The sequence below is a fragment of the Pistacia vera genome, unplaced genomic scaffold, assembly GCF_008641045.1.
Source record: "Pistacia vera cultivar Batoury unplaced genomic scaffold, PisVer_v2 Contig598, whole genome shotgun sequence".
Lineage (NCBI taxonomy): Eukaryota > Viridiplantae > Streptophyta > Magnoliopsida > Sapindales > Anacardiaceae > Pistacia > Pistacia vera.
The window spans coordinates 216,595-242,496 of record NW_022196443.1 but is presented as its reverse complement, the minus strand read 5'-3'; the positions used below and the strand labels follow the sequence as shown (position 1 = coordinate 242,496).

The window sequence follows — 25,902 nt, the reverse complement described above, 5'->3', positions numbered from 1 at the left end:
GACGTATCATCTCAAATGACTCAATGCTTCTGAAGTACCACAAGCTTGGAATGCTAAGCATGTGTGACTTATAATCAGTAAATTCCAAGTTCTTTTGCAATTTTTACAATCTTTTTTATTTGTAAATTTTACTTGTAAATTCTATCAATATTATTCTTATTCTTCTTCAAGAATTACTTGTGTCATTTTCTCAAGTCTTTATAATCTTGTTATTTACAATATTTTACAAGTTATGCGATCAAGGAAATTGTACTCATTTAGTGAAGTGCTTAAATTATAAAATTACTATCACAAATGATAAAAAGTTTGTATATATATTCAAAAATATGTACAAAGAAAGCAATTAAAAGAGCTACATCAATAGTAAAGAGAAAGAATAGATTCTTCAAAGCAAGTAGGATGGAGGATGATCACTTCTCTTGGTCTTTAAGGCCCTTGGCTTTTATCGCTTCGACCTCAGGATCAGTAGCTCGGACTTCGAGGTTCTCTTGTTTTTGGTAATCCCCCTCCTGGCGAGTTTCTTGGTCTTTTCCTTTTTTTTTTTCAGTTTGAGTAGACTACATCAAGGCGAGGGCTTCCTGACACTCTTCAAGAAGGCAGTAAAGGTTCATGTTTGGGTTGTCTTCCCATAGTTTGTTTATAACTGGCAGCAACCACTCCTCAGCCTTCTTTTCTACCTCGGTGTTGATTTGTCGTAGTTGCTTTATCAACAAAAAGACCTGTCTATAGACCATCTCGAGCACTAGATCTTTTTCTTTGTGGTCACCCACATTTTTGCTCGAGATTCCTCCGTCTCCTTCTCACGGCTTGTGCTATCTTGAATCCCCTTTTCTCTTCCTTGAAGCACCATCTCTTTAAAGCCCAAATCTCTAATGAGCCTCGCTACCATCATCTGAAGCTCTTTGATCAAATCATCCTTCTTTTGAAGCTCTTGCTTTTGAAACTCTACAGCTTTCGAAGAGATTTTCTTTGCTCCAAGCACGTATTTGCCAAAAGTTGTGTTTCTCTTACAGATATGTTTGTTTTTGTAAGGGTTTGCCTTAACTTGGTAATCCCTTCCTTCATTTCTTGAATTTTCTCTCCGGAGGAGATTTTTGTCTTATTGTGAGCAATGTTTAAGGCAAGAACCGAATACAAAAGAGATTGAATAAGAGTTAGTCAAAAAAGGAAAAATTTAGATCAAAGCTTAGCACAGATCGCAAAGGAAGAAATGTTCTACCTGATTTTGTGGCTAGAGCATTATAACTAGAAGATCAGAAGGCCTGGACGCCATGTACCTCTCAAAGGTCGATTCCAATTGGCACTCCAACATGATGAAGATTATAGGCCGTAGGTGATCGAGGAGCCTCCCAAGGAGGTCTAAGACAGACTTGTCACGACCTCTTAGATCAGGAGTATCCTCGGCCTGCTCTTGAGTGGCCTCACCTTCTTTTCCTTGAGTTGCCTTTGGCACATCCTTTAGAGGAGCTTTCGAAGTAGGGGTAGTTGGGGGAGGCATCACCTTGAGGTCGTCTAAAGAAGATTCAGACCTCTCTGCCGTTATTGTCTTCCTCTTCTTCGTGCCCATGGTTTCCTTCTTTGTGGGATGTCCCACGGCAGGCTAGGGAGCTTCCTCACATCGTTCCTCTGCTATATGCTTTTCAACACTAGTTTGAGTCCCCGCTACAAGGACATTGCTCGGAGTCGCTTCAGCTCGAGATTCCCTAAACAGTCGGGGAATGTGATCCCCGTTGTTCGCTTAACTCTCTTTGGCTACATGGTTGCATCATCAAAATCAAGTATGATCAACGAACAGAGTCAAAAGCCAAAAAAAGATTAAGTTTTTTAGCAAAAGAAAAACTTACGAGCTGAACTGTCCAAGAATGCTTTTGGAGGAAAGAAATCGTACTTCTTGAGATTCTTAGTCATTACGAGCACCTTCACATCGCAACTGATTTCCTGAAGGCGACCAAAGGCTTGGATGTGACTGTGATCCATTAACAGTTGCAACTTGGTCGCTTTGTTTTCTACACAAGAGAAGAGCTCATTTGTCTACATTCAGAAAAAAGAACAAGAAAAAGGACAAGAGACCTGAAAATAAAAGGAAAAATCTACTCGGTTCCTGAAATTTACAGAACCCGTCGTACTTAAAGAAAAAAATATTTGGTTTTGTAAGCTCCCATGTTACAAGGATAACAAAATATTCCTCCCTCAATCATTGATCGTTTGGAGAGGTAGTACAAGTCTTTGTCTTTCCTCATCTTCAATGTGTACGGCACATGCAAGCTCCAACGTCGTTGGCTCTCCGAGTTCATGTTCGCAGAATGAGATATGCATTGCTACTGCCATGATATATCCGTTCGACGTCAGTTGGAAGGGTACGATCTCGAAGTGGTCGAGCATCAACTTAATGAAAGGGTGGAATGGGATTAACACTCCATACTTGAAGATTGCTTTAGAGATCACAACCATCCCCTCGAGAGAGTCTTTAGTCGTGTACTCCCTCTTTTGGTATAAGTCTATCAAGATCGCATATTGGTCTACGATCTTCTATATTTCTTCTACTATGATTGTGGACCTATTAAACTTCAGGTTTTCGGGTCCTGTAATGGCAGAAACCATCGAGCTTTCCTCTTCTTCTTTTAAGTTGTCATTTGGAGTAGATTTTTCAGGGTTTGAGTCTCCCTTGGTTGTCATCCCTTTACAGACGATGAAACCAGTGGAATTCTCAGGTGGTTATCGGAGTGAGTGGACACCAATAATTAACATGGGGAAGTTTGGCGGTGAAAGCAAATACCAACCGGGTACCTCCTATGGTCGACTCTAACCCTAAAAACTCCTAAAAATGGTCCACTAGGACTCTTTACCCTAAGTTTCTAAGCCTTCAGGTAACTCTCTTAAGCACAACCCAAAAATTCTTCTTACCTAACCTACCAAATACCCACAAATCGTCATGACTGTAAAAATTTGAAAAAACGTGAAAAAATAAGTAAAAGAAAGAAATTTATTTAACTTAGAACTACCGATAATGGGTGTTCTAACGTAGCATTGGGTTCGCATCAACTGGAAAAGAAGGAAGAATTTTTTTTTATCAAGAAAATGAAACTTTCTCTCTGAAAAAATTAGAAGTTTAAGAGACAAAGGGTAAAATTAGGGTTTTTTAGCGAAGAAGGTGACAATACAGTTTCCTTTTATAAGCAAAGTTTAGGAGGGAATTAATTCTTGACCGTAGATTGCGACTACGTGTCACCGATCCACAGGAAGAGTAACTCCCATGTCTTGCCAGAAACCAATTGACTATAATTTATCGAGAATTGTGATCGCCAGCGTAATTATCTCAACCACAATAAATGCGCCCAAAAGAATGTTATTTCAATATGGCTAGCATTTAATGTTCGTGGCTGACATTTAATGCGCAAGTGACATGTCTGTCAGATAAAGATTATTTTATTTTTGTACCAGCTATCAAATGCAACAAATAAAGTCTGAAAAGGTTGTTCAAAAGAGGCCTTTGCTCACCATGTCAAACGCGAACACCAAGCAAGATCGTTCAAAAGTTTCAGCCATGGGAGAATCTAAGTCTTCCAGGTAGTGAATAACAGCCAAAGTTTAAAACATTCTCTGATACCTCGAGGCACGATCAAGCTTAGATCGGCAGGTCTTAGTAAACGATCACCTCAAGTCACATACACAACTCCCAAGTCACAATTCACAATTTACCACCAGTTCGAGGTAAAGACAGCCCCGGCCCGAAAGCCCAAGGGGATTCCCCAATCCCGGCCCGAAGCCCGTTCGGGGAATCCCCAAAAAAAGCCTATTCCATCCTCGAATTCCCCGTTTGGGGTTTTTTTTATATTTTTGTATCCTTAGTTTCATTATCCTTTTCTCCAAATTACATATACCAACCAAAAAAAAAAAAATTAAATATATAATGTACATATTAAACATAAAAACCATATAATAATAAAAAAAAATTAAATCTATAATGTACATATTTAATATAAAAACCATCATACTAAATTGATAATATATTACAAATATCAAAATACTAAAAGAAATCAATGATTATAATGAATCAAAATATCAAAATGATAATTATAATACATTATACATATATATAAATATATTATATATTAACAATATAATATTATGTATTATTGTATTAAGTAATAAGTATACATATATAATGTATTATATATGATACATTATACATATATATTATAATAAATAACTACCATATATATATTATAATAAATTCTAAATAAATAGCTATCACAATATAACAAAGACAATTAGGTAATAGAATTGAAATAATGATTCAATGAGGGACAAAAAAAAAAAAAAAAAAAAATTATAGTGATTTATTGATTCATTATAATCAATCAAAACAACAAATAATATATTATATACATATTATGTATTAACGTAAAATTATAGATAATAGCATATTATGTATAAATTATAATGTACAACATATATATATTATATACATTATACTTATATCGTTTATAGCATATATAATATACAATGTATAATGTCAAATGTATACCATATATAATGTATAATATATAATTTCGAATGTATAACTTTTGTTTCATAGTATTAACATTTATGTATAATATATATATTACAAATATTTATAATGATTTATTATATTTAATCTAATTTTATTTATTACCTATTTTTATATAATTTCATAAAATACTTACACAATTATAATTTGTCATTGTATAATGTATAATTAATTTTCAACTATTAAAATTCTTATAGTTATATATGATTAATCTTCAATTATTAAAATTAATATATATATAAAATATACGGCCCGGGGAATTCGAGGCAAAACCTATCCCGGCCCCGGCCCATCCTTGAATTCCAGGGCCAATCTTAGGCCCGATCTCGGCCCAAAACTCGATTGATTCAGAGAAAATCTGTCTTGTTCGGGCCCGGGCGGGGCAAGTCCCCGTGGGGTAGGGCTTTGTGCCCATCCCTAGTTCAAGGGTCAAGATAAAGTCCTAAAGTTTGCATAAGGCGACCAACTTTAGTTCTCAACAACCAGCATCAGGTCGTCTACAACAATGTGATTGCCTCCCAACTCTCAGGTCAAGTGAATATCTCCGAAGTCAGATCGCGACATAATCATGAAGTTCTCAAGATCCAACTCCTTGAATCTCATGAACTGGGGAGCTTCTGTTATGCCTAAAACCAAGGCTAACCTAAGTTGATGTCAGCGAGCACCAAGCAGAGTTCAAGAAGGCTACACCGTCTAGGATCTACCATGTCTCCGAAGACAAAAAGAATATAGCTGTCAACAACCCAGCCGATTCAAGTATTTGTCTATGAATGAATTTGGTTCGCACACCTGTCCAAGCCCTATTTAATTTAAGGATATTCTTGAAGTTCTCAACCAATGGGGAGACATGAGAGATTTGCACGACACCAACCCACTTGCAAAAATGTAATCATTACCTTGAGCACAACGAGTATAAATAAACAGCTCCCCCTCAAAAAGTCGGGATCAGACCCTTTGAATTCAACAAAGAAAATAGCAAAGACACACTACTAGAAAGAGACTGGCTGAAATTTTCTAATAACACTTCGAACACCAAGCACTTGTAACACCATATCACAGTTTGCGACCTATTGTAATCTTGACTAACGACCAGGAACATACTCATATAAAAGAAAACATTAGATATATGATTCGCTTTAAGCATTTGAACCACTATAAAAATCTTACTGTCTCTTTTATTATTTACGTCTTTGCATGCTACTATGAAAGCAACACCATAATCAACTCTGATAATCATCTCAAGTGTAATTTCTAAAAATCTCTTCGCACTTTGCATGTGCAAAGTCATTGGTGTCAAAATCACGCATCGACATACCAGTTTATAAAAAAATAAAAAATAAAATAAAAAATAAAAAAATAAAAAGTGAAAGTGAAAGTGAATTTTTCTGCAAAATTCTTCGTGTGTGCAACAACACTTTTACTTTCAAGTACTTTCCCTGCCTTATGAATGATCTTGTTGACATTTCTCAGCCACTTCACAACATTTTTTTCAATCACTTCACCTTGGCTTTTAGTGTCATCATCCCTATTGTTGTAAATCAATACCAATCCTTCAACCTGCAAGATTAGTCACAGTACAAAACAGAAAAGTAAGAACAACGAAAAGCACACAACACAAGATATACCATGGTTCACTTGTTCAATATAGAACAAGTTACATGCACTTTGAACTCTAGAATATGGAGCTCGTTGCACTAGGATTAATCACTTCAAAGATTACAATCACAGACGAATCTTCTTCGCTGTCAACTACACAGTCACACACTCATTCACTTCTCTTTATCTTGCAAATCCCAACAATCACTAAAGCACTCTATACCCTTCAAGGAACACCTGCCCTCAAAACAAGACTCTAGAAAGATTCACACAGAGAAGAACCAGAATGAATATGAAACCCTAACCTAGATAAAACGACTTTACAGAGAAAACGAAGAGAAAACCCTAATACTCAATCTGTCTACCGAAATGTGTGAATAGTTCCCTTTTATAATTTTGATTTTGATTGGACTGGAGCCATCGGATCATGTTTAATTGAATGGCTGAGATTTACTTGATTAATGAACGAAACGACAACGTTTTTGCTTCGGTCTAAACGATGTCGCAGACTTCACCATTTTAACAAACTCCACCTTGAAGTCTGTGGTTGTCTCTTCTGGCAGTATATTCATTATGCAGCAAGCAGTTTCCATATTCCTTCACAGTTCGAATGGGTTATCCCACATGCAGTAAGTTCAAGCAATGCTTGAACTTTGCAAGTGTTACAACCTTGGTTCCTATGTCTGCTGGGTTGTTTTCAGTTGGGATCTTTAGCAGGTTCACTTCTCTTTTGGAAATCATATCCCTCACAAAATGATACATTACGTCAACATGTTTGGTTCTCTCATGGTACACAGGGTTCTTTCCCAGATGAATGACACTCTGACAGTCTGAATAGACAGTCTGAATAGACAGTCATAGTTCCATCCAACAGCTTGGCCTCTTTCAGGAATCCTTGGAGCCATATGGCTTCTTTGAATGCATCGATTACAGCCACGTATTCAGCTTCAGTTGTGGACAGTGCTACCAGTGGTTGCAATTGGGACTTCCAACTGATGCAATTTCCTCTTAAAGTAAATTGATATGCTGTGGTGGATTTCCGGGAATCTCTATCACATGCAAAATCAGAATCTACATACCCAACTAGATCAAATGTGGAGTTTCTTTTACAGAAATTTAGACCAACATTTTCAGTACTTTTAATATATCTCAGAAGCCATTTCAAAGCATTCCAATGATCACATCCAGGATTTGACATGAATCTACTTAGAAGTGATATTGAATATGATAAATCAGGTCTTGTACTGATAATAGAATACATAACAGAACCAATAGCATTTGCATATGGTATGGATTCCATTTTTAGTCTTTCAGGTTCTGTTTTAGGACTTTGGGCTTTACTCAGGATGAAGTGACTAGCTAGGGGCATTGTGGCACATTTAGAGTCACTCATTCCAAACTTTAACACAAGTTTTTGCAAATAAGGCATTTGATGCAATTTTAGACTGTAATTCTTCCTGTTTCTTTCTATTAGCATACCTAAAATTTTCTTAGCACAACCCAAATCCTTCATGTCAAATTCAGCATGCAATTTTCCTTTCAACTCCTCAATCTGGACCTTAGATTTACTAATTAATAGCATGTCATCAACGTATAATAACAAATATACAGGATTTGTATTCACATGTGCAAAATAGAAACAATTATCATGTTCACTTCTAGTAAAACCTATGCCTACTATAAAGGAGTCAAATCTCTTGTACCACTGCCTAGGTGACTGTTTAAGTCCATACAGAGATTTATGCAGCAAACATACATGATCAGGGAACCTTTTATCCTTAAAACCCATAGGTTGACTCATATAAATCTGTTCTTCTAATTCCCCATGCAAAAATGCAGTTTTTACATCTAACTGCTCTAACTCTAAGTCATAATGGGCTACTATAGATAACATCAATCTTATAGTTTTGAATTTAACAACAGGTGAAAAAATCTCAGTAAAGTCTATACCTGCTCGCTGTAGCCTTTGGCTACTAACCTAGCCTTATACCTTGGTGGATCAGTTTTGTTTATGCCTTCCTTTAGCTTGTACAGCCACTTACAATCCACCAGTTTGACATCTTTGGGTTTTGGGACCAGAATCCAGGTTTTGTTCTGCCTCAGGGAGTCCATCTCCTCATTCATGGCAGTGAGCCAATTTTTTCTGTCTTTTGAGTTGGTTGCCTATTCATAAGAGTCAGGTTCTGTCCTCTAGATCTCGACACCAGCCAACAGGGCTATGTAGATGAGGTCGGCATAACTGAACCTTGCTGGTGGTCTTATTTCCCTTCTTGTTCTATCTCTGGCCAGTTGGTACTGAGCCAGATCATCTTGTTGGGCATTGTCAATGTTTTCCTCATTTTCATCTTCACCATCAAGTTCAGTATTAGTTGTAGTGTGCTCAATTTCATATTCTGGTTTATCAGTATTGGTCTCAGGCTCATGTTGCCTTGTTGACTCCACCTCAAACTGAGTACTGTCGGTTTGCTGTGGAGTCTCCACATGGTGGCTTGAGGTACCTGCATTGTTGTTAGTAACCTTGCAAGGGAACACACATTCGTTAAAAACAACATCTCTACTGATGATAACCTTAACCCCTAGAGTTTCTCTCTCCCACAGCCTATATCCTTTGGTTCCTTCTTGATACCCCAAAAACACACATCTTAGGGACCTGGGTTCTAATTTTCCATCTATTGTATGTGCATAGGCTGCACAGCCAAATACTCTTAGGTGGCTAAGTGAAGGTTTTCTTCCTGTCCATTTTTCTTCAAGGCACATAAAACCAGTTGCATTAGAGGGAGTTCTATTTATCAAATAGGTAGCTGTGGTTAAAGCCTTCCCCCCAAAAGACTTAAGTAGTCCAGCTGTGAAAAAGAGACACCTAACCTTCTCTAACAGTGTCCTATTCATCCTCTCAGCAACTCTGTTTTGCTGGGGTGTTCTCCTAACTGTCCTATGTCTCATAATCCCCTGGTCTCTATAGTATGCATCAAACTCAACATTACAAAATTCCAGACCATTGTCAGTTCTGAGTGCTTTCACCTTTTTCTCTAGTTGGTTTTCTACTAAAGTCTTCCAACTCTTAAACTTACTTAGTGCCTCATCTTTGGTCCTAAGAAGGTAAACCCACACCTTCCTACTGAAATCATCCACTATGGCTAAAAAATAATTGTTCCCCCCATGTGTTTTGACTATTCCAGGACCCCATAAGTCAGCATGAAGGTATTCTAAACAATTCACAGACAGGTGAGTTTTTTTTGGGAAGCTCAGCCTTTGTTGTTTACCTATGACACAAGTTTCATAGAATCCTCTGACACATTTTCATTACCAAAATAACCCTGTTTTTTAAGGTAGCTCATACTAGTTTGGCCTATATGGCCCATCCTTAAGTGCCCTTTCTCTGCAATTGAAATGTTAGTAGATATAAAAGCTGAATTAACATTCAATTAATGATATTGACCACTCAATATGTACAGACCATGCCTTTTAACACCCTCAAACAGAATTTGATCATTCTTGTAAACAGTAATGCAACCATTTTTAGCTCTATAGCTACAGCCAGCTTCATCCAGTGTGCCTAATGAGATCAGATTACGCTTAAGCTCTGGTATGTACCTAACTTTGGTTAATATTATTAGTCTGCCATTTTTAAGTCTAAGAGTGATGTTACCAATCCCTTGAACCCTACATGAGTTATTATTTCCCATAAACACCATTTCAGGTTCACCAGTTGTAAGGTTTTGAAACCAGGTTTTATTAGGGCTCATATGAAAAGAACATCTTGAGTCTAGCACCCATTCATTAGCAATTTCAGAACTGGACACAGTAAGGGCTTCAGTGAGTTCAATGCTACTACTAGAGGATGCTAAGTTACACTTTGTACTATTCTGCTTTTGCTTCCTAATCCAATCATAACAATTCTTTTTTATGTGACCAGGTTTGTTGCAATGGAAGCACTTTCTAGTCTCTAATTTAGACTTATTATTATTATAGGCTTTTCCTTTCTTCTTATTCTTTGGCCCTAAGTTTTGTTAAACCCCCTTTCCAGTATCTTTACCAAAATGACCAGTTTCTTGTTTTCCTTTTACAAAGAGATTATTCCCATTTCTCTTTTGTATTTTCAACTCTAGTTCTCTGGATTTTAAGCCAGCCATTATTAGATCTACACTAAGGACTGTTCCAGTGTACTGTAATGCATTCTTTACAACTAAATATTCACCAAGAAGAGAATTTAACAAAATCATTGCAAGACTAGAATCTCCTAATTCCTGATCAGTTCCTTTTAGCACTAATGTCATTTTTAGAAATTAATCTAAATTATCTTCTAATGACTTAGAGGCATCCATTTTATAAGAAAACAGTGCAACTTTCAAGAATGCTAAATTAGGAGCAGATTTCAATGCATACAGAGTTTCGAGTTTACCCTAGAGCTCTATTGGTGTGTCAAGACCATCCACTTTTCGCATAACACTATATGATAAATTCATGATTATCAGATTGTATGCTTCTTCATCTATCTCTGCTTTCTTTTTCGTCTTTTCTTCTAACCACTTGGTTTCATCTTTCTCCAATGCTATTCCCACCTTGTTGTGGGATAAAAGTGCCTTCATCTTTTTCTTCCAGGTATTGAAATCCATCTTCCCATCATACTGGGATATCTCTACATGTGTGGTAGTGTTCATCATACTTACAATGACAAGACAGAACAGTCTAAGGAGTACGTGGCTTTGTTACACCAGAGGTTGCCAAATACGGCCAGGCAGTTTTTAAGGCGGTTACTGGTTTTCTAGCCTAAATACCCTTAAATAGACTCAGAAATATTCGAAACCCTAATTCGAAAAGAAAACCCCTAAATCTTGACAAAACCCTAATTTTGATTTTGCCCTATTTTCGTCGATCCCTTGTGTATGTGACCTAATCTCATGAATTAATCCCAAGACTCAGCAAGATTTGATAGCCTAATGATCTAGGGACCTTTAAATTAAAAAACCCCCAAAATCTGACAAACCCTAATTTTCGAATTCGTCAAGAGTTGAACGATTTCTAACCCTAGACTCAATTTAGAACTAAAAGGCTCTGTTACCACTGTTGTAAATCAATACCAATCCTTCAACCTGCAAGATTAGTCACAGTACAAAACATAAAATGCAAGAACAACAAAAAACACACAACACAAGATATACCGTGGTTCACTTGTTCAATATAGAACAAGTTACATCCACGTTGAACTCCAGAATATGGAGCTCGCTGCACTAGGATTAATCACTTCAAAGATTACAATTACAGACGAATCTTCTTCACTGTCAACTACACAGTCACACACTCATTCACTTCTCTTTATCCTGCAAATCCTAACAATCACTAGAGCACTCTATACCCTTCAAGAAACACCTGCCCTCAAAACAAGACTCTAGAAAGATTCACACAGAGAAGAACCAGAATGAATATGAAACCCTAACCCAGATAAAACGACTTTACAGAGAAAACGAAGAGAAAACCCTAGTACTCAATATGTCTACCAAAATGCGTGAATAGTTCCCTTTTATATTGTTGACTTCTGATTGGACTGGAACCGTCGGATCATGTTTAATTGAATGGATGAGATTAACTTGATTAATGAACGAAACGACATCGTTTTTGCTTGGGTCTAAACTTCGTCGCAGACTTCACCATTTTAACACCTATGTTGCACACTTTCTCTAGCATCAATCAGCTTCTCAAGCTCACTTTTGAAATTCTCAAAATTGCTCCTGTAGTTGCCCAAGTATCTAAATTGGTGCCCTATGGACCAATCAAGTACTCGGCAACTGTTGTGGCAAGAGAAACAACAATTTCGACCATTTTATTACCAGTTGTGGAAAAAGAAAAAAGAAAAGAAGAGATAGCTTTTAACACGGGAAAATGAAACTGCGACAAGAATCGGACAGTTTTAGTTCTCCACCGTTAAAAAGTTACTGTTTTTAAATAATAGGATTCAAAGGAGGGAGGGAGGGGGAGTTGGGAATTGCGGAAAAAGCAATCACTAACAATAAATTCTAAGATAACATTGCTGTCTATCTATTTTGATTTTTTTTTTTTTTTTCTTAATCACATACTTTGAAGGATATATATATTTCACTCGAGGAATAGTATTTCCAATGACGGAGTCAAGGTTTTTTTTTTTCTTTTTTCTGGTGGGAATTATTTAAAAGAAAAAAAATTCTAATATTATTATTGATCAAGAAAAATGAACTTTTTAGTTTATTAAATTTTCTTAATAATATTTTGTGTATTCTTATACAAAATAATTTTGTATTTATTTTATGTGTTAGATTTATAGTAAAAGAAACAAATTAAAATATATTTAACTATTAAAAAGAACAAAATAAAATAAAAAATGGTAATAATGTTTGGATTTAGACTATTTTAACAAAATAAAATAAAGATGTGTTAATGTTAAAGCATAGAATAGAAGGGTATAATTAATATTTTTCCAAATTCAATGAGGGCATGAACCCCCACTCACTCACCCCTAGTGGCTCCATCTCTATTAATCACAGATAGTTGAGCATTCGAATTAACTCAATCCGTTTGAGTTTTCGCAAATTGAATTAACACAACTTTTATTCTATTTTCTTTTTTTTTTTTTTTTTTTTTTTTTTTTTTTTGGGTACAAAACAGGTTTTCAACATTCCATGTGTTTTTAAATATTAAAATTACAAAAACAAAATCAACAAAAACACTATAGTATTCTACGTTCTAACCTTAAATAAAAAAGGGTTATTAACTTTGAAGTATTATTCAGTCAAAATAAATTTGTTTCTCTTGATCACTGGTTCAATAGTTCATACAAAACACATAAACTTGCATGCATCCAGCAACATGCTTATATAACATAAAAGAAAAAATATAAAACGACACTTTATTCTTAGCCAAAGCTACATGAACTTCAGCTATTAGTTTCTTACTTCTAATGACACTAATTATTTAAAAGATAACCATTGACCAGCTATAGACAAAAAAAAATCAAGGTTCAGTGAAATTCCATTGATCATAGTCTTTTTCGGCCCTTCATTTGGGACCGATTTATTTTGAGATCTTCGACGAGAGGAATGATCTTATAGCATCGGTTAATGGCTTGGCGTAGTACAAATCCAGACCAGCTAAGATGAAAGCTTCAATCTCAGACTCCGAACACTCTGAGCTTACACCCACAATCTTCGTACTCACCCCATCCCTCGCAGCTCTTGTTGCCTGTGTATATTGTAAAACGACAGTTCAAAGATTTTTCTATTTTTTTAAAATATCCTTTTCTCAATACTATAAATCCTTTTCATTAGTAATGTTGATAAATCTTGATCTTCCCATCTATATATAATATATGGGATTCGTTTAACACGTACATCTTTGCTTAGAAAGAAAAAGAAAAGACTGAAATGTTATGAACGTTAATGTTTTATGAATTAAAGGGAAACATTAATTACTTGCTTAAATTTGTGAAAAAAAAAAAAAAAAAAAAAAGCTAATTTTTTATTTAAATAAAAGTTTCTTATAAATTCTTGATAAAGACACAAATATTATATATATTCCCAAATTAATTTCTTATCAATGAAATCAAATAAAATAATTTACAAAATATACCTCAATTCCGTTCATCACAGGCATTTGCATATCCATGAACACAATGTCGAAATTAGCCCCAGCACGGTAAAGATCGACAGCTTCTTTGCCACTTTTAGCTACTTGAGTTTGGAAACCAAGTGACTTCAACACTTCTGAGTGAATTTTGCGGATGAGAGGGTCATCATCAACAATGAGGGCAGAAAATTGAACCTTAGTAGTGATAGGGTCTTCATTTTCAGCAATTTTCATTCTCTTTGAGGCAGTTGAATCTTCTTCAAATTCCATTTCTACTTAAAATTTCTGTAAATTAAAAGGAAAAATTAAAATATTATCATTATAAAGTGTAAAGTTATAAATAATATATATATATATAGAAACTAGATTACTTATAATTAAGACAATTAAAAGGAAGAGACCACTTGAGTAAGCACTTCTAATGAGTTTAATTTACAAGTAAATGTTGTGAAAATGATAACACATTTAAAGAAAAACATGTGGTCAATCTTTAAATTACTACAATTTTGATATATGCATTTAACTTAGAAAATTTGTTGGAGAATGTATCACACTTTTATATAGAATTTATGTTAATTGATCATAACTATATAGAGAAAATATTGTAAAACAACAATAAAACAAACAAGAAATACTAAGAACTTAATTAATAAAACTTATTAATATGCATACCTTGAGTATTATAAGAAACTTAAGGAATAGTGTTTGTACCACAACTAGCTAGTTAGGGTATATATAGTCAATAAAAATTGATATATTTGTATTGTTCTTAATTATTATATTGAGATACGAGCAGATTCTAAAAAATCTACGTTTTTTAAAAGCTCTGACAATTTTATTAAAATCAATATCTGAGTATTGGATATGCAATTAAGATTTAAATATTAACTTATTTACATAACTGATATTTACATTTTATATAATTAAAAGTGAGAATTAATTTATTTTATCTATATTTAAGAAAGTAATGTTATATGAATAATAAGACCATTAGCAAGATGTACATGTGTCACTTGGTCCATTGGTCGTAAACCCAGAGATGTCACAAGACTGACAAAGCAAGTTATTGAAAAAAAAAAAAAAAAGTAAATTTATGAGAATTCTTAGGCTCGAGCGTCAACAGTTTTTTTTAAGAAAAATCATATCCCGTTAGCTAGTGCTACTAAACACTCAAAGACAATTTTATAGTTTTCAATGCAAAAATTTAAATGACTTTTTATCTTTTATTATTAGGTTGCACTAGTAAACCTTACCAAAGTTATCTGAAGAGGCTAGACTTTATGGATGATATGGACATTCATTAGAGATATCAACCTTGTAAATATAATTAGTGATACACATATGTTTATCTTTCATTCAAATATGATGAAATCCTTGAAAATCTGATGTTATTGTCAAAAAAAATTGATAATACTATTAAAATTTTCATTTCACTAAATTTACAATTTAGATTATACATGATACATCTAATGGGCTTATGCCCGTAAAGCATCAGATTAATTTGGTGTTAACAAACTATATAAATGAATAAAAAAATATTTAATTCATTTCATACTGTTTATATTAAGTGTTACTTCTACTTCATAATGTCTGTGTTTAAGGTTCGAAAGCTTATTATATGTTAAGAATTGTTTATATGAGGTGGTCATATATGAAAGATATAATTCTTAATCTTAAGGGTGTGTTTGGTTTATGGAATGTTATATTAATGGAAAGATAAATTATCTTAAAGTTTATTAAGAATGTTTAGGGAAATGTGTTCGCTTAGGTTGGAATAAATTAGTGGGTATGTTATATTGATATGTTTGGTTGAGAAAAATAAATTTGTGGGTATGTTATATAGATTACTCAATCACCCTCATTTTAAATATTAATACAATATTATTTTTTGAATCATTCTTTTAACCCTCTACATTTGAGATTTTCCTAAAATACCGTAGAGATATAAAAGTTTAATTTCTAGCAAAATCACCCCCACCCAGCCAAGCCACTATTAGCCATGACGGCAGTGGTTGAAACAGTTTACGACCTACTAGATCTAGCTGACCGTGCACTGATCTGGTTGTTCTCAGCCAAATCTATGACCAAATTCTAGCCGTTGTTAACGGCCAGAGAAGCGGTTGTCGTTAATGACCATAATCTAGTTGTTGTTCGTTGACAACGGCCAGAGATCTAGATGTCGTTAACGGCCAGAAGCCGTACATCTGTGTGAAAACGGCTAGATCTACACCTAATCGGTCAGATCCAACCAGTCATGCGTCATTCTAGTGTCGACGATCGGCAATGGTGGAGGGCCTTCAGCCTCCAGCAATGGTGGTCAGATTCGGCCACCAATCTTGGGTAATTTTTTTCAAGTTCAAGGTATTTATATCCTAAAAATTTTGTAAATAAGGATAAAATAGTCTATAAATATTTTTTGTAAATTGTTTTCAAAATAAGGGCATTATTGTCTAAAAATTTTAACAGTTAAGAGTAAAACTGTAACAAAAATAAGATTACCAAGTAATCTTAAAATGCCTAAGAAAATTGTGGTATTCAAATTACCTCCTATATAACCAATAGTAATTACTATTGGTTTTGCAAGATTACAAAAATCTTATATTACTTGACAACCAAACCTGGTAATGATAACATTACCTTAGTAATAGGGGATAACCCCAACAAAATGCCCCCATAAGGTGTGTTTGGTTTAGGGAATGTTGTATTACTGGGAATGTTATATTAATTGTGTTTGGTTAGATTGGAATAAACTGGTGGGTATATTATATTAATATGTTTGGTCGAGAGGAATAAATTAGTGGGTATTTATATAGATTACTAAATTGTCCTCCTTTAAAAATATTAATATAATATTATTTTTTGAATCATTTCTTTTAACCCCCTACATTTGAGATTTTTCTAAAACACCCTAGCCACATAAAAGTTTAATTTTTAACAAAAACACCCCAACCACCCAAGCCACAACTGGTTGCCTAAACCACCGCCGACAGTCGATCGAGAAGTGCAATGGAGATGTTCTTTGAGGGGTTTTGAAGAGGAGTTGAAGGGGAGTCGATTGGTGCAAGTGGGGGTGATTTCTGGTAGAAAATGCAACCGGAAAAGCATCGAGAAAAAGGGAAATTGTGGAAAAACAGTGGGCTTCGCCCACAATTGGGGGCAGCTCTAGTGATGGGTTTTGGTGGGATTTGAAAAGGAAAACAAGAGGAGTAAGATGGTGGTGGTTGGGGTCAATGGTCATGCCGGAATCAACCCAGATTGGGCTTAATATCGGCGGCTGCCCAATCCAAAAAAATCCCAAATCCACGGCCATCTAGCCATTTACTGCCACTGTTATGGCTAGAAAAGGCTAAATCGGTGCATGACCGACCAGATTCAACCAGTCGTGCACCATTTTGGCGATGTTAGCCGCTGGTGGTGGTGGTGGTGGTGCTTGTGGCCAGCTGTGGTAGTCCTCTTGGGTGGCTTGTAAATTGTTTTAGAAACAAGGGCATTATTGCCCAAAACTTTAATTATTTAGGGGTAAAATTGTAAGGGTAGAGTTCACATAAATTAATTTCAATATAAGGGCATTATTGTCCAAAAATTTTAATAATGAAGGGTAAAATTGTAACAAAAGCAAGATTACCAAGTAATCTTAAAATACCTAAGAAAATTGAGGTAATCAGATTACCTCCTATATTATCAACAGTAACTAGTATTGGTATTAGAAGATTATTAAAATCTTATACTATTTGACAACCAAACAAGGGAATGTCTAGAATCAAAGATAGATTATCGGGGTTATCGTCCTAGACCCCAATCCAAATGTAGCCTATGAACTTATATTGCCTGGCTTTATTTATAAGTTGTGAACTTTAGGGTTGTTTACCTCAATAGGGAATGACGAGTCTCTGTATCAAGCATATCAGTTTTACTAAAAGTCTTACGTTGTTAACTATTGTAATCTTGATAGAAGTCATCTAAATAGATAGTGCTAGGGTTTGATTTAATTGTTTCAATGTTAGGATTCCTAGTTTTATTAGAATTAGGGCTTAGCTCCTATAAAAGAGTGTATTTGTTAGTTTATGTGTGAGAAGAAAATAGTGTGACGACATATTTTCTTCCTCCCTCTTATGTTGTGTTGCTTGATTATGTTGGTATATATTATATTATTATATGTTATTTTAAAATTTATTACAAGTGTTATCAAAGCCAATTAGGCAAAGGAGATCATATCAAATGATAATTATATTAGACAATCAGTTCAGAAACCAATTAGGCAGAGACATAGATCAAAAACCACAAAGGCATCATCATATTGCGAGTAAAAAAAGCTAGTTAGGTAGAAGCATAGATGCATCATCCCATCATATGATTAGATCATAAGCTAGATAGGCAGAGGCATCATCGAGGCTGTTGACTATGCAAAGTTAATGGGTTAAAATGCCAGGAATGAAAGCTAGAAGGAGTAGGCTTTTTTATGTAAACGACGTAGTTTAAGGAGTAGGTTGCTTTTATGTAAAAGGCGTAGTTTTGATTTATGGTTGTTATATTTATTAGGTCAATTCAGCTCATAAACTGAGCTTGTATATAAACTCAGACACTTGAGTTAAAAATCAGTTAAGCATAAATTAATAAAAATAGTATTCTTCCTCTGTTTTTCTTCTCAAATTCTTGCTCTTTCTCGACTTTTCTCACATGGTATCAGAGCCCTGACTTATGTCAATGGCTAAAGATTCTTCGTCGTTTCAATCGCTTAACAGCGTAGAAGGAATGCTCTGTGCATCATCACATCGAATTATCTTCGTTCTTGCTTCAAGTCTACATATCATGAGCCCAAAGCTAACAATAAACAATTATAGATTTTGGAGCTCTCAAGTTCTTTTCACATTTGGATCACATGAGTTAGAGGATCATCTACTAGGTAGATCTCCTTGTCCTTCACCTCTTATACCATGTGGTCCTGTAATTGACCATGAACAAAATTCAATTGGTACTGAACCTAGGGCAAACAGTGAATCCAACATATATTAAGTAGAAGAAAACAGACAAATGCTTAGTGAGTTGGCTATTAGCTTCTATTTCAGAGGATATGTTCAGTTATGTATCAAAATGTCGTTTCTCAATTGAAATCTGGTTTGCCTTAGGGAGTGAGTTTATTACTGATTCAAAAGTTAGAGCTTTACATCTCAAAAATTTGCTTCAAACGACATAGAAAGGGAGTCTTACTATAGGAGATTATGTTAAGAAAATGAAGGAGATTGCTAAAAGTTTAGTTGTTAGTGGCTAAGTTATATCCAATGAAGACTTATACAATTTGTATTAGATGGTTTGGGACTCAAGTACGAAGCTGTGGTAGTTGATCTCACCTCTAGACTTGAGTCAAAAGTTGATTCTATCACTTTACAAGAAGCTCAATTCCTGCTTCAAAAGTATGAGATACAACTGGAAAAATTCAATTCGGTAGACCTATACAACAACTCTGCAAATGTAATGTTTCAAATTCAGTTGCTTAGGTTAATCACAATAACTCTAAGTCGGTACATGAAAGTTTTCCTAGTGTTGAACCTTCACTAAACTCTCTTAGTAATCCTCATTGCCCTCAAAACTACATTGTCCCAGCAGCTACTCAATCATTTGTCAATTATGGAGCTACCACATCCAGTCCAAGATATCCTAGTCCAGTGCCTTATGGCAGAGAGAGAGGACAAAATAATGGATGAAGTAGATTGATTTGCCAGGTCTGTAATAAAGCTAAACATTCAGCCATCCAGTGTTATCATAAATATAATTCCACTTATAATTGTAATTTGCAGTCGACTATGAACTCTTCCCAAAATTACCAGAATTCCTACAACTCTGGTCAATTATCTTAGCAACCTATCAACAACTTTCATCCTACCACTCAGTAGTTTACTCATGCTGGCTAGCAAATGGTTGCCAATACTTAGCTAGGATCTGTGAATCAACAATACTATGGTGTACCATAGCAGGCTTAAAATCCTCAGTTTGATTCTTTGTATAACAATTTTAGTCATTCTCCAAGCTTTAATGTTCCTAGTCAGCAATTATCAGCTAATAGTCAAGCACACTTTGCTACGATTGGCTTAGAACATGGTGTACAATCTACTTCTTCCACATCAGTTCTTAGCAACTACATTAATACCTTAACACATCAAACTCAACATACTATTCCAACTACCCTTGCCACTGCTTGTTCTCTAGTTGACCCTGTATGGTATATGGATTCTAGGCAACATATCATGTTGCTTCTACCTGAATAAGTTGAATATCAACAAGGTTTTTGATGGAGCAGAGAAACTTCAGGTTGGCAATGGTAAGTATCTTGCTATTTCACATACTAGTCATTCCTTCTTGCCAAGTGTTTGCATCTTAAAAATGTTCTTTGTGTTCCCAAAATTACAAAAAAAAAAAATATCTCCTTAGCATCTCTAAATTCACTAAAGATAATAATGTGATTGTCAAATTGATGTTAACTGTTGTGTTGTCAAGGAAAAGTCCACAAGAGCAATATTATTGCAAGGGGACCTTAAAGGAGGGTTGCATCAACTCAACATTCCATCTGCACAGTCTGCATATACACAGTCCAATTCTTCCACTTTTCTTGCTACTACAAAGTCTGAGTCAAAAAACTATTTGTTTGATTCTAGTTGTACAACTAGTACTGTGTTTCCATTTCAATGTTCCTTAAACACCATGTCATTCATGCAATCACCTTTACGGTGTAAAGATTTTCCATCTATATCCAAAAATTGTTCACATAATAGTTAGCCTACCTCTAAAGTGTCTCCTACAACTTCTTTTAACTCTAATGTTGTAGTGAATAAAGTAGAATGTGCTTCAGCTTTGGAATGTAACACATTACACAACAATAAAACTTGTTTGCCTGATTTTTTTGATATTGATATTGTTACTATTGCTCCTGATTTGTATTGTAATTCCTCACAAAACAATGCTTCCTATACGATTGAATCTAGTGATTCTACTTCAATTTCGCATGATGGTTGTAATCATTTCACTTCTGATTTGCATTGCTTTGCTGTGAATAAAAATTACAATTATCACATGACTTGGCACAAGAGATTGGGCCATCCTCATGCGTCTATTTCGAGTAAAATTTTGTCACAATTAAAATCTGCTTCCAATTCAGGTCATCAGGGCACTAAGGCTTCAAGTCCTCTTATTGTGTCTTTTTGTGATGCCAGTCAATTAGAAAAATCACACCATACTAGTTTTCCTCCATCACAGTCCCAAGCTACTGCCCTACTTAAATTAGTCCATACTAATGTGTGGGGTCTTGCCCTTTTCCTTATATAAAAGGTTTATGGTATTATGTTCACTTTTTGGATGACTATAATAGGTTTACTTGGGTGTTCCCTTTGAAAACCAAAGTTGAGGTAAAATCAATTTTTGTTAAATTTCATCATCTTGCTGTAAGACAATTTGGATACAAGCTAAAATGCTTGCAATCTGATCAAGGAGAAGAGTATAAGGTTCTCATTCCTTATCCTAATGAAACAAGCATCACATTTTGGTATTCTTGTGCATATGTTCACCAACAAAATGGTAGAAGTGAAAGGAAGCATAGACACATTGTAGGAACATGTCTTACTTTACTTGCTCATGCATCTATGCCTCTTAAATATTGGTGGTTAGCATTTGAAACTTCTGTGTTTCTCATAAATAGGATGCCCACTAGTGTTATTAATCATAGTTCACTTTATCATAAATTGTTTCATAAACATCCTATGTATGATAGTTTAAAGGTCTTTGGATGTGCTTGCTTTCCTTATCTTCGAAATTTTAATTCCATAAGTTCAATTTCCATTCCTGTAAGTGTGTTTTTGTTGGTTATAGTCTAGTGCATAAAGGTTATAAGTGTCTTAGGTTTGATGGGAAAATTTTTGTTACTCCTAGTGTAAAATTCAATGAGTCTGAATTTCCTTTTTCATGCAAAAGTTTCTGTTTTGAGACTTCTTTACATGCATCTTCTAGTTTACCACTTAACACTACATCATTAGATCAGTCTTCTACGTCTTTTCCTTGTGTTGTTGTTTCTCACTCTACCTCCTTAAGTGATCATATCCCCTCTGCAATTCCTAATTCTCAGATCAAGACTTCTCCTAACATCACAGTAGTTGGAAAGCATGTTTCAGGTCCATTATTATCTCAAATCCCATCTTCTTCATAGGCACCTATTTTATCATCAATGTCACCTAATCATCACATCATATCACCAAGGCCTAATTCATCATCTTTAGGTTAGCCAGGTCAACCTCAATTAGTATCCTCTATCTCATCTTTACCCGTTGAACCTCAGACTATGTCTTCTCTTCCAATTTTACCTTCAGATTACATTCCACCAAATCGTTCCTTAGAAATTGATCTCAAAATTCCCTCATTCTCTTCTGTATTGTCCTCACAACCATTACATCCTACACTATCCTCTCTTCCTATTAATTCTTTAGCAAGATCTTCACCAAGTTGCTCTCTTGCAGATGATCTTACCTCCTCCAAGTCTTCTAATAGTTCAACTTCTCTGGTACATGTTGTCACTAATATTCATTCAATGGTGACAAGATCCAAATCAGCTGCTTATTTTCCTACTAATGCCACTAAATATGTAGGTTCTACTGATGCTACTAAGTATGCAGCTTCTACTGATGCTACTCAGTCTGTAACTCCTACTGATGCTACTAAATCTACAGTTTCTACTGATGCTACTAAGTCTGTAGCTCCTAAAGTTCTGTTCATAACAAGTTAGAGTTCTGTGGTGCCTAAACCCACTATTGTCACTAAAGCACTTACAAATCCTTAATGGAAAACTATTATGCAAAGTGAGTTTGAAGCCTTGGTTAAGAATAACACCTGGCCTCTTGTCCTTTCATCAACTGATATGAACACAGTAAGTAATAAGTGGGTGTTTCAAACAAAGTTCAATGCAGATGGCTTCTTACAAAAGTATAAAGTTAGACTAGTTGCCAAGGGATTCTAGCAAACCCTTGGCTTGGATTATTTTGAGACCTTCAGTCCAGTTGACAAGCCTTCAACTATTAGAATTATTCTCACATTAATAATGACAAATGGATGGGACATTCAACAAATTGATGTGAATCATGCGTTTTTAAATGGTGAGTTGAATGAGACAATCTACATGTATCAACTAGCTGGGTTTGAGGATTCTGATCATCCCTCATTTGTTTGCAAGTTAAATAAAGTCTTGTATGGTCTTAAACAAGCACCTAGGGCCTAGTTTGACAAGCTAAAAACTGCCCTTCTAGACAAAGGGTTTATCAACTTAATTTCAGACTCAAGTTTGTTCATTCTTAAGCACAATTCTGGTCTGATTTATGTGCTAGTGTATGTTGATGACATACTCATCACTGGCTCCAATGACACTTATTGAAAGATGGAATGCATGGAGAATGATGCATGTGATACTATAACATGTATATTCATATTTTACAAAAAAAAAAAAAATCAATCAAATTGAAAACAAGTAAGGTATAACTTGTTACCTTAAGTCCTTAGCAACCTTGGAGACTTTTAATTTCAAGAGAAATTAAACAAAAGAGTATTCACACTAAGGTAAAAGAAGAATTAGGCCAAGAGAAACATTTAGGGTTCTTAGAAATTTTAATCTCTATCTCAAAATTGATATATCATTTCTTTTATATATGTAGCCTTGTAAACAATTCAATAATTGTTTTGGACTTCCTTAAACAATTCCATAATTGTTTTGGAGTTGTAAATAACTCTATAATTATTATGAAGTTGTTAAACTTCTTTAAATAATAACATTGGATTAATATTTAATCACAATTAACAGTTTAACTCTTAAATTATTTACATAACAATTTAACCCTTAAATTGTTCATATGTTTACAATTACAACCCATTGTTAAATTCAATTTAATATAAAGAAAATGATTAATTATAAATTATAAATTGGAATTCCATTTAATTCCAATTAGCAATTTAACTCTTAAATTATTCATAATAACTAATATAACCCTCCATTGAATCAAATTCAATGATAATAATATAAATAACTTTATTACCCTTGGTAGGTGCTAGCCAACCTTGGATAATCAACTCTCTTTGGTTATTTCTCAATTCTCTTTAGTTTTTATGTGTGACCTCTTAGGTTCATTGTGTCCTAGCCGTGGGCCCACTATCATAGTCTATTCCGATATGTTTTGTCATAATGCCCCATAACTCCTAAGTCACAATGAAAATATACTCCAACGAATTCTTTTATAATCATATGCGTTGTATAATCAAATCCTTCTGTTGTCTAATCCCAATTAAAAATGGATTCATGATATGTCAAAATCTTTATCTTAATTTTATATCAAATTGACAATCAATACATATGGTGTTAGTTGCTGATGGGGTTTGCACAATGGAAATTAAAAATAAAATCTCAAACAACAACATTGAACCCAAGAACCTTATACCCGATTTACGTTATTTACATATGAAATGATATTGAATATAAAATTTTCAGATTTCATACCAGCTCCTTCAATCAATATGAGTCGCTCCCACTCAAAGTTAAGAGTGAACTCTCGGTATCCACACGAAGACAGGATGGCGATCGACTTGCGGTCTCAAGTGCTAGCAAGACACACAAGCAAAAAGGATGGAGAATTTTTCTTTAAGAAAAATTCTCTTCTCCACCAAGTGAAAAACGTGAGAGAGAGTGAGGTGAGTGGCTTGGATTTAATTTATGTGTTCTCCTATTTTATTTTAATTTTAAGTTGCCTTTTATATGCAACAAAAATTAAAACCCTAATCTAGTTAGGAATAAATTTATTCCATGACTAGAATAGTAAATCCTCATTACCAAACAAGGTAATAATCCACATGGCATCTTATTCAAATTCAAATATGAATTTCATATTGATATATTATCTTTATTAATATCATCAAAAATTAATATTGAATATATATATATATATATTTAAATTCAAATATGAATTTCATATTTCATATATATTATCTTCACTAATATTAATATCATCAAATATCAATATTAAATAATATATATATATAATATTTAAATATATGAATATACTTAAATACATAATCTCACTAATTTTAATTTCAATATGAAATTAAATATAGGCAACAATCTCAACAAATTTAATTGCACTGTGAGATTACCAAAATGCCCTTTTATCTCAAAAGACGAAAATATCATTTCCATCATAAATGACGAAAATACTATTTCATCACAAATTACAAAAATACCCTTTATCACCAATTCATCATTAATATGTCTTCTATGTGTGTGACTTGAAGCCTCCTCATCATATCAGTAGTGAGTAGTCTAAAGATTGACACCAATCAATCGTCTCACTAAACACAGACCAAGATTAGCCTCTAACAAGGCATCATGGCCACCCGATAAATTCGGATTCAGCGAAACAACTTGCCTATTAACGATATGGTCACTGTGCAATCCAATCCTTTCATCATATGTTATCTCATTGAGGCTTAGGTACAGAAATAGTGTCAACCTCAGTTATCTTTGATATCTTTGTATTCAGTTACTGTACCAATGACCGGAATAATAAATTGAATTAAGCAACAACTCAATCCCATTGTGGCCATAGCTTTAGTGTTATTGTCATTCACTGAATTGCGTCGTGAGATAACTTCTTTCATACCCGATAGTGATGAATCCTTTTTTGATCCACCATAGTCTTGATACATTTCTCAATTCAGCCAATCACTACCGTATTGATAGCTCTGAATAGAATTACGTTAGGCTTGTGTCAAACTACAACAATCGGTGGACAAGGCGCTCTGGTGATCTTAAGTCTAAGGATCACATGCACCACCATTCGTTAGAAGATTTATTCCATAGACACTAGGGTTACCATCTATATGGAATCCTCTAGTGGATCTGTCTTGTGAACTTGCCTACAGCAAGCACCCATGTGTCGCACCAGGTTGTCAGCAAACAACCTTGACAAGTAAGATCAGTCATTGTCTTTCGACAGGGTCATTCAACATTATGATAGTCTTACCGTATTATCTGTGTCCTTGGTCAGAATAATACATGGGCTACGGACATTTCTAGAACGGCCACCATATGTGATCATAGGGTTCTCACTATCAAGATTTGAAACACTTGATACCCTCATCAC

At 34.6% G+C, this 25,902-nt stretch overlaps 1 protein-coding gene across 1 annotated transcript; it reads right to left on the bottom strand.

The window, feature by feature from the left end:
- Positions 1-13,192: 13,192 nt before the first annotated feature.
- On the bottom strand, positions 13,193-14,014 carry LOC116110147 (two-component response regulator 24-like). The gene is made up of 2 exons (XM_031396383.1): positions 13,748-14,014; positions 13,193-13,360 (listed from the first exon to the last, which is right to left on the bottom strand). The coding sequence occupies exons 1-2, from the start codon at positions 14,012-14,014 to the stop codon at positions 13,193-13,195; spliced, it is 435 nt and encodes a 144-aa protein (XP_031252243.1).
- Between the last annotated feature and the right edge of the window lie 11,888 nt (positions 14,015-25,902).

Coding starts and splice junctions, on each gene's coding strand:
- LOC116110147 (XM_031396383.1), bottom strand. CDS start 14,014: ATGGAATTTGAAGAAGATTCAACTGCCTCAAAGAGAATGAAAATTGCT. Junction 13,361..13,747: donor CTGTGATGAACGGAATTGAG/GTATATTTTGTA, acceptor CAATATACACAG/GCAACAAGAGCTGCGAGGGA.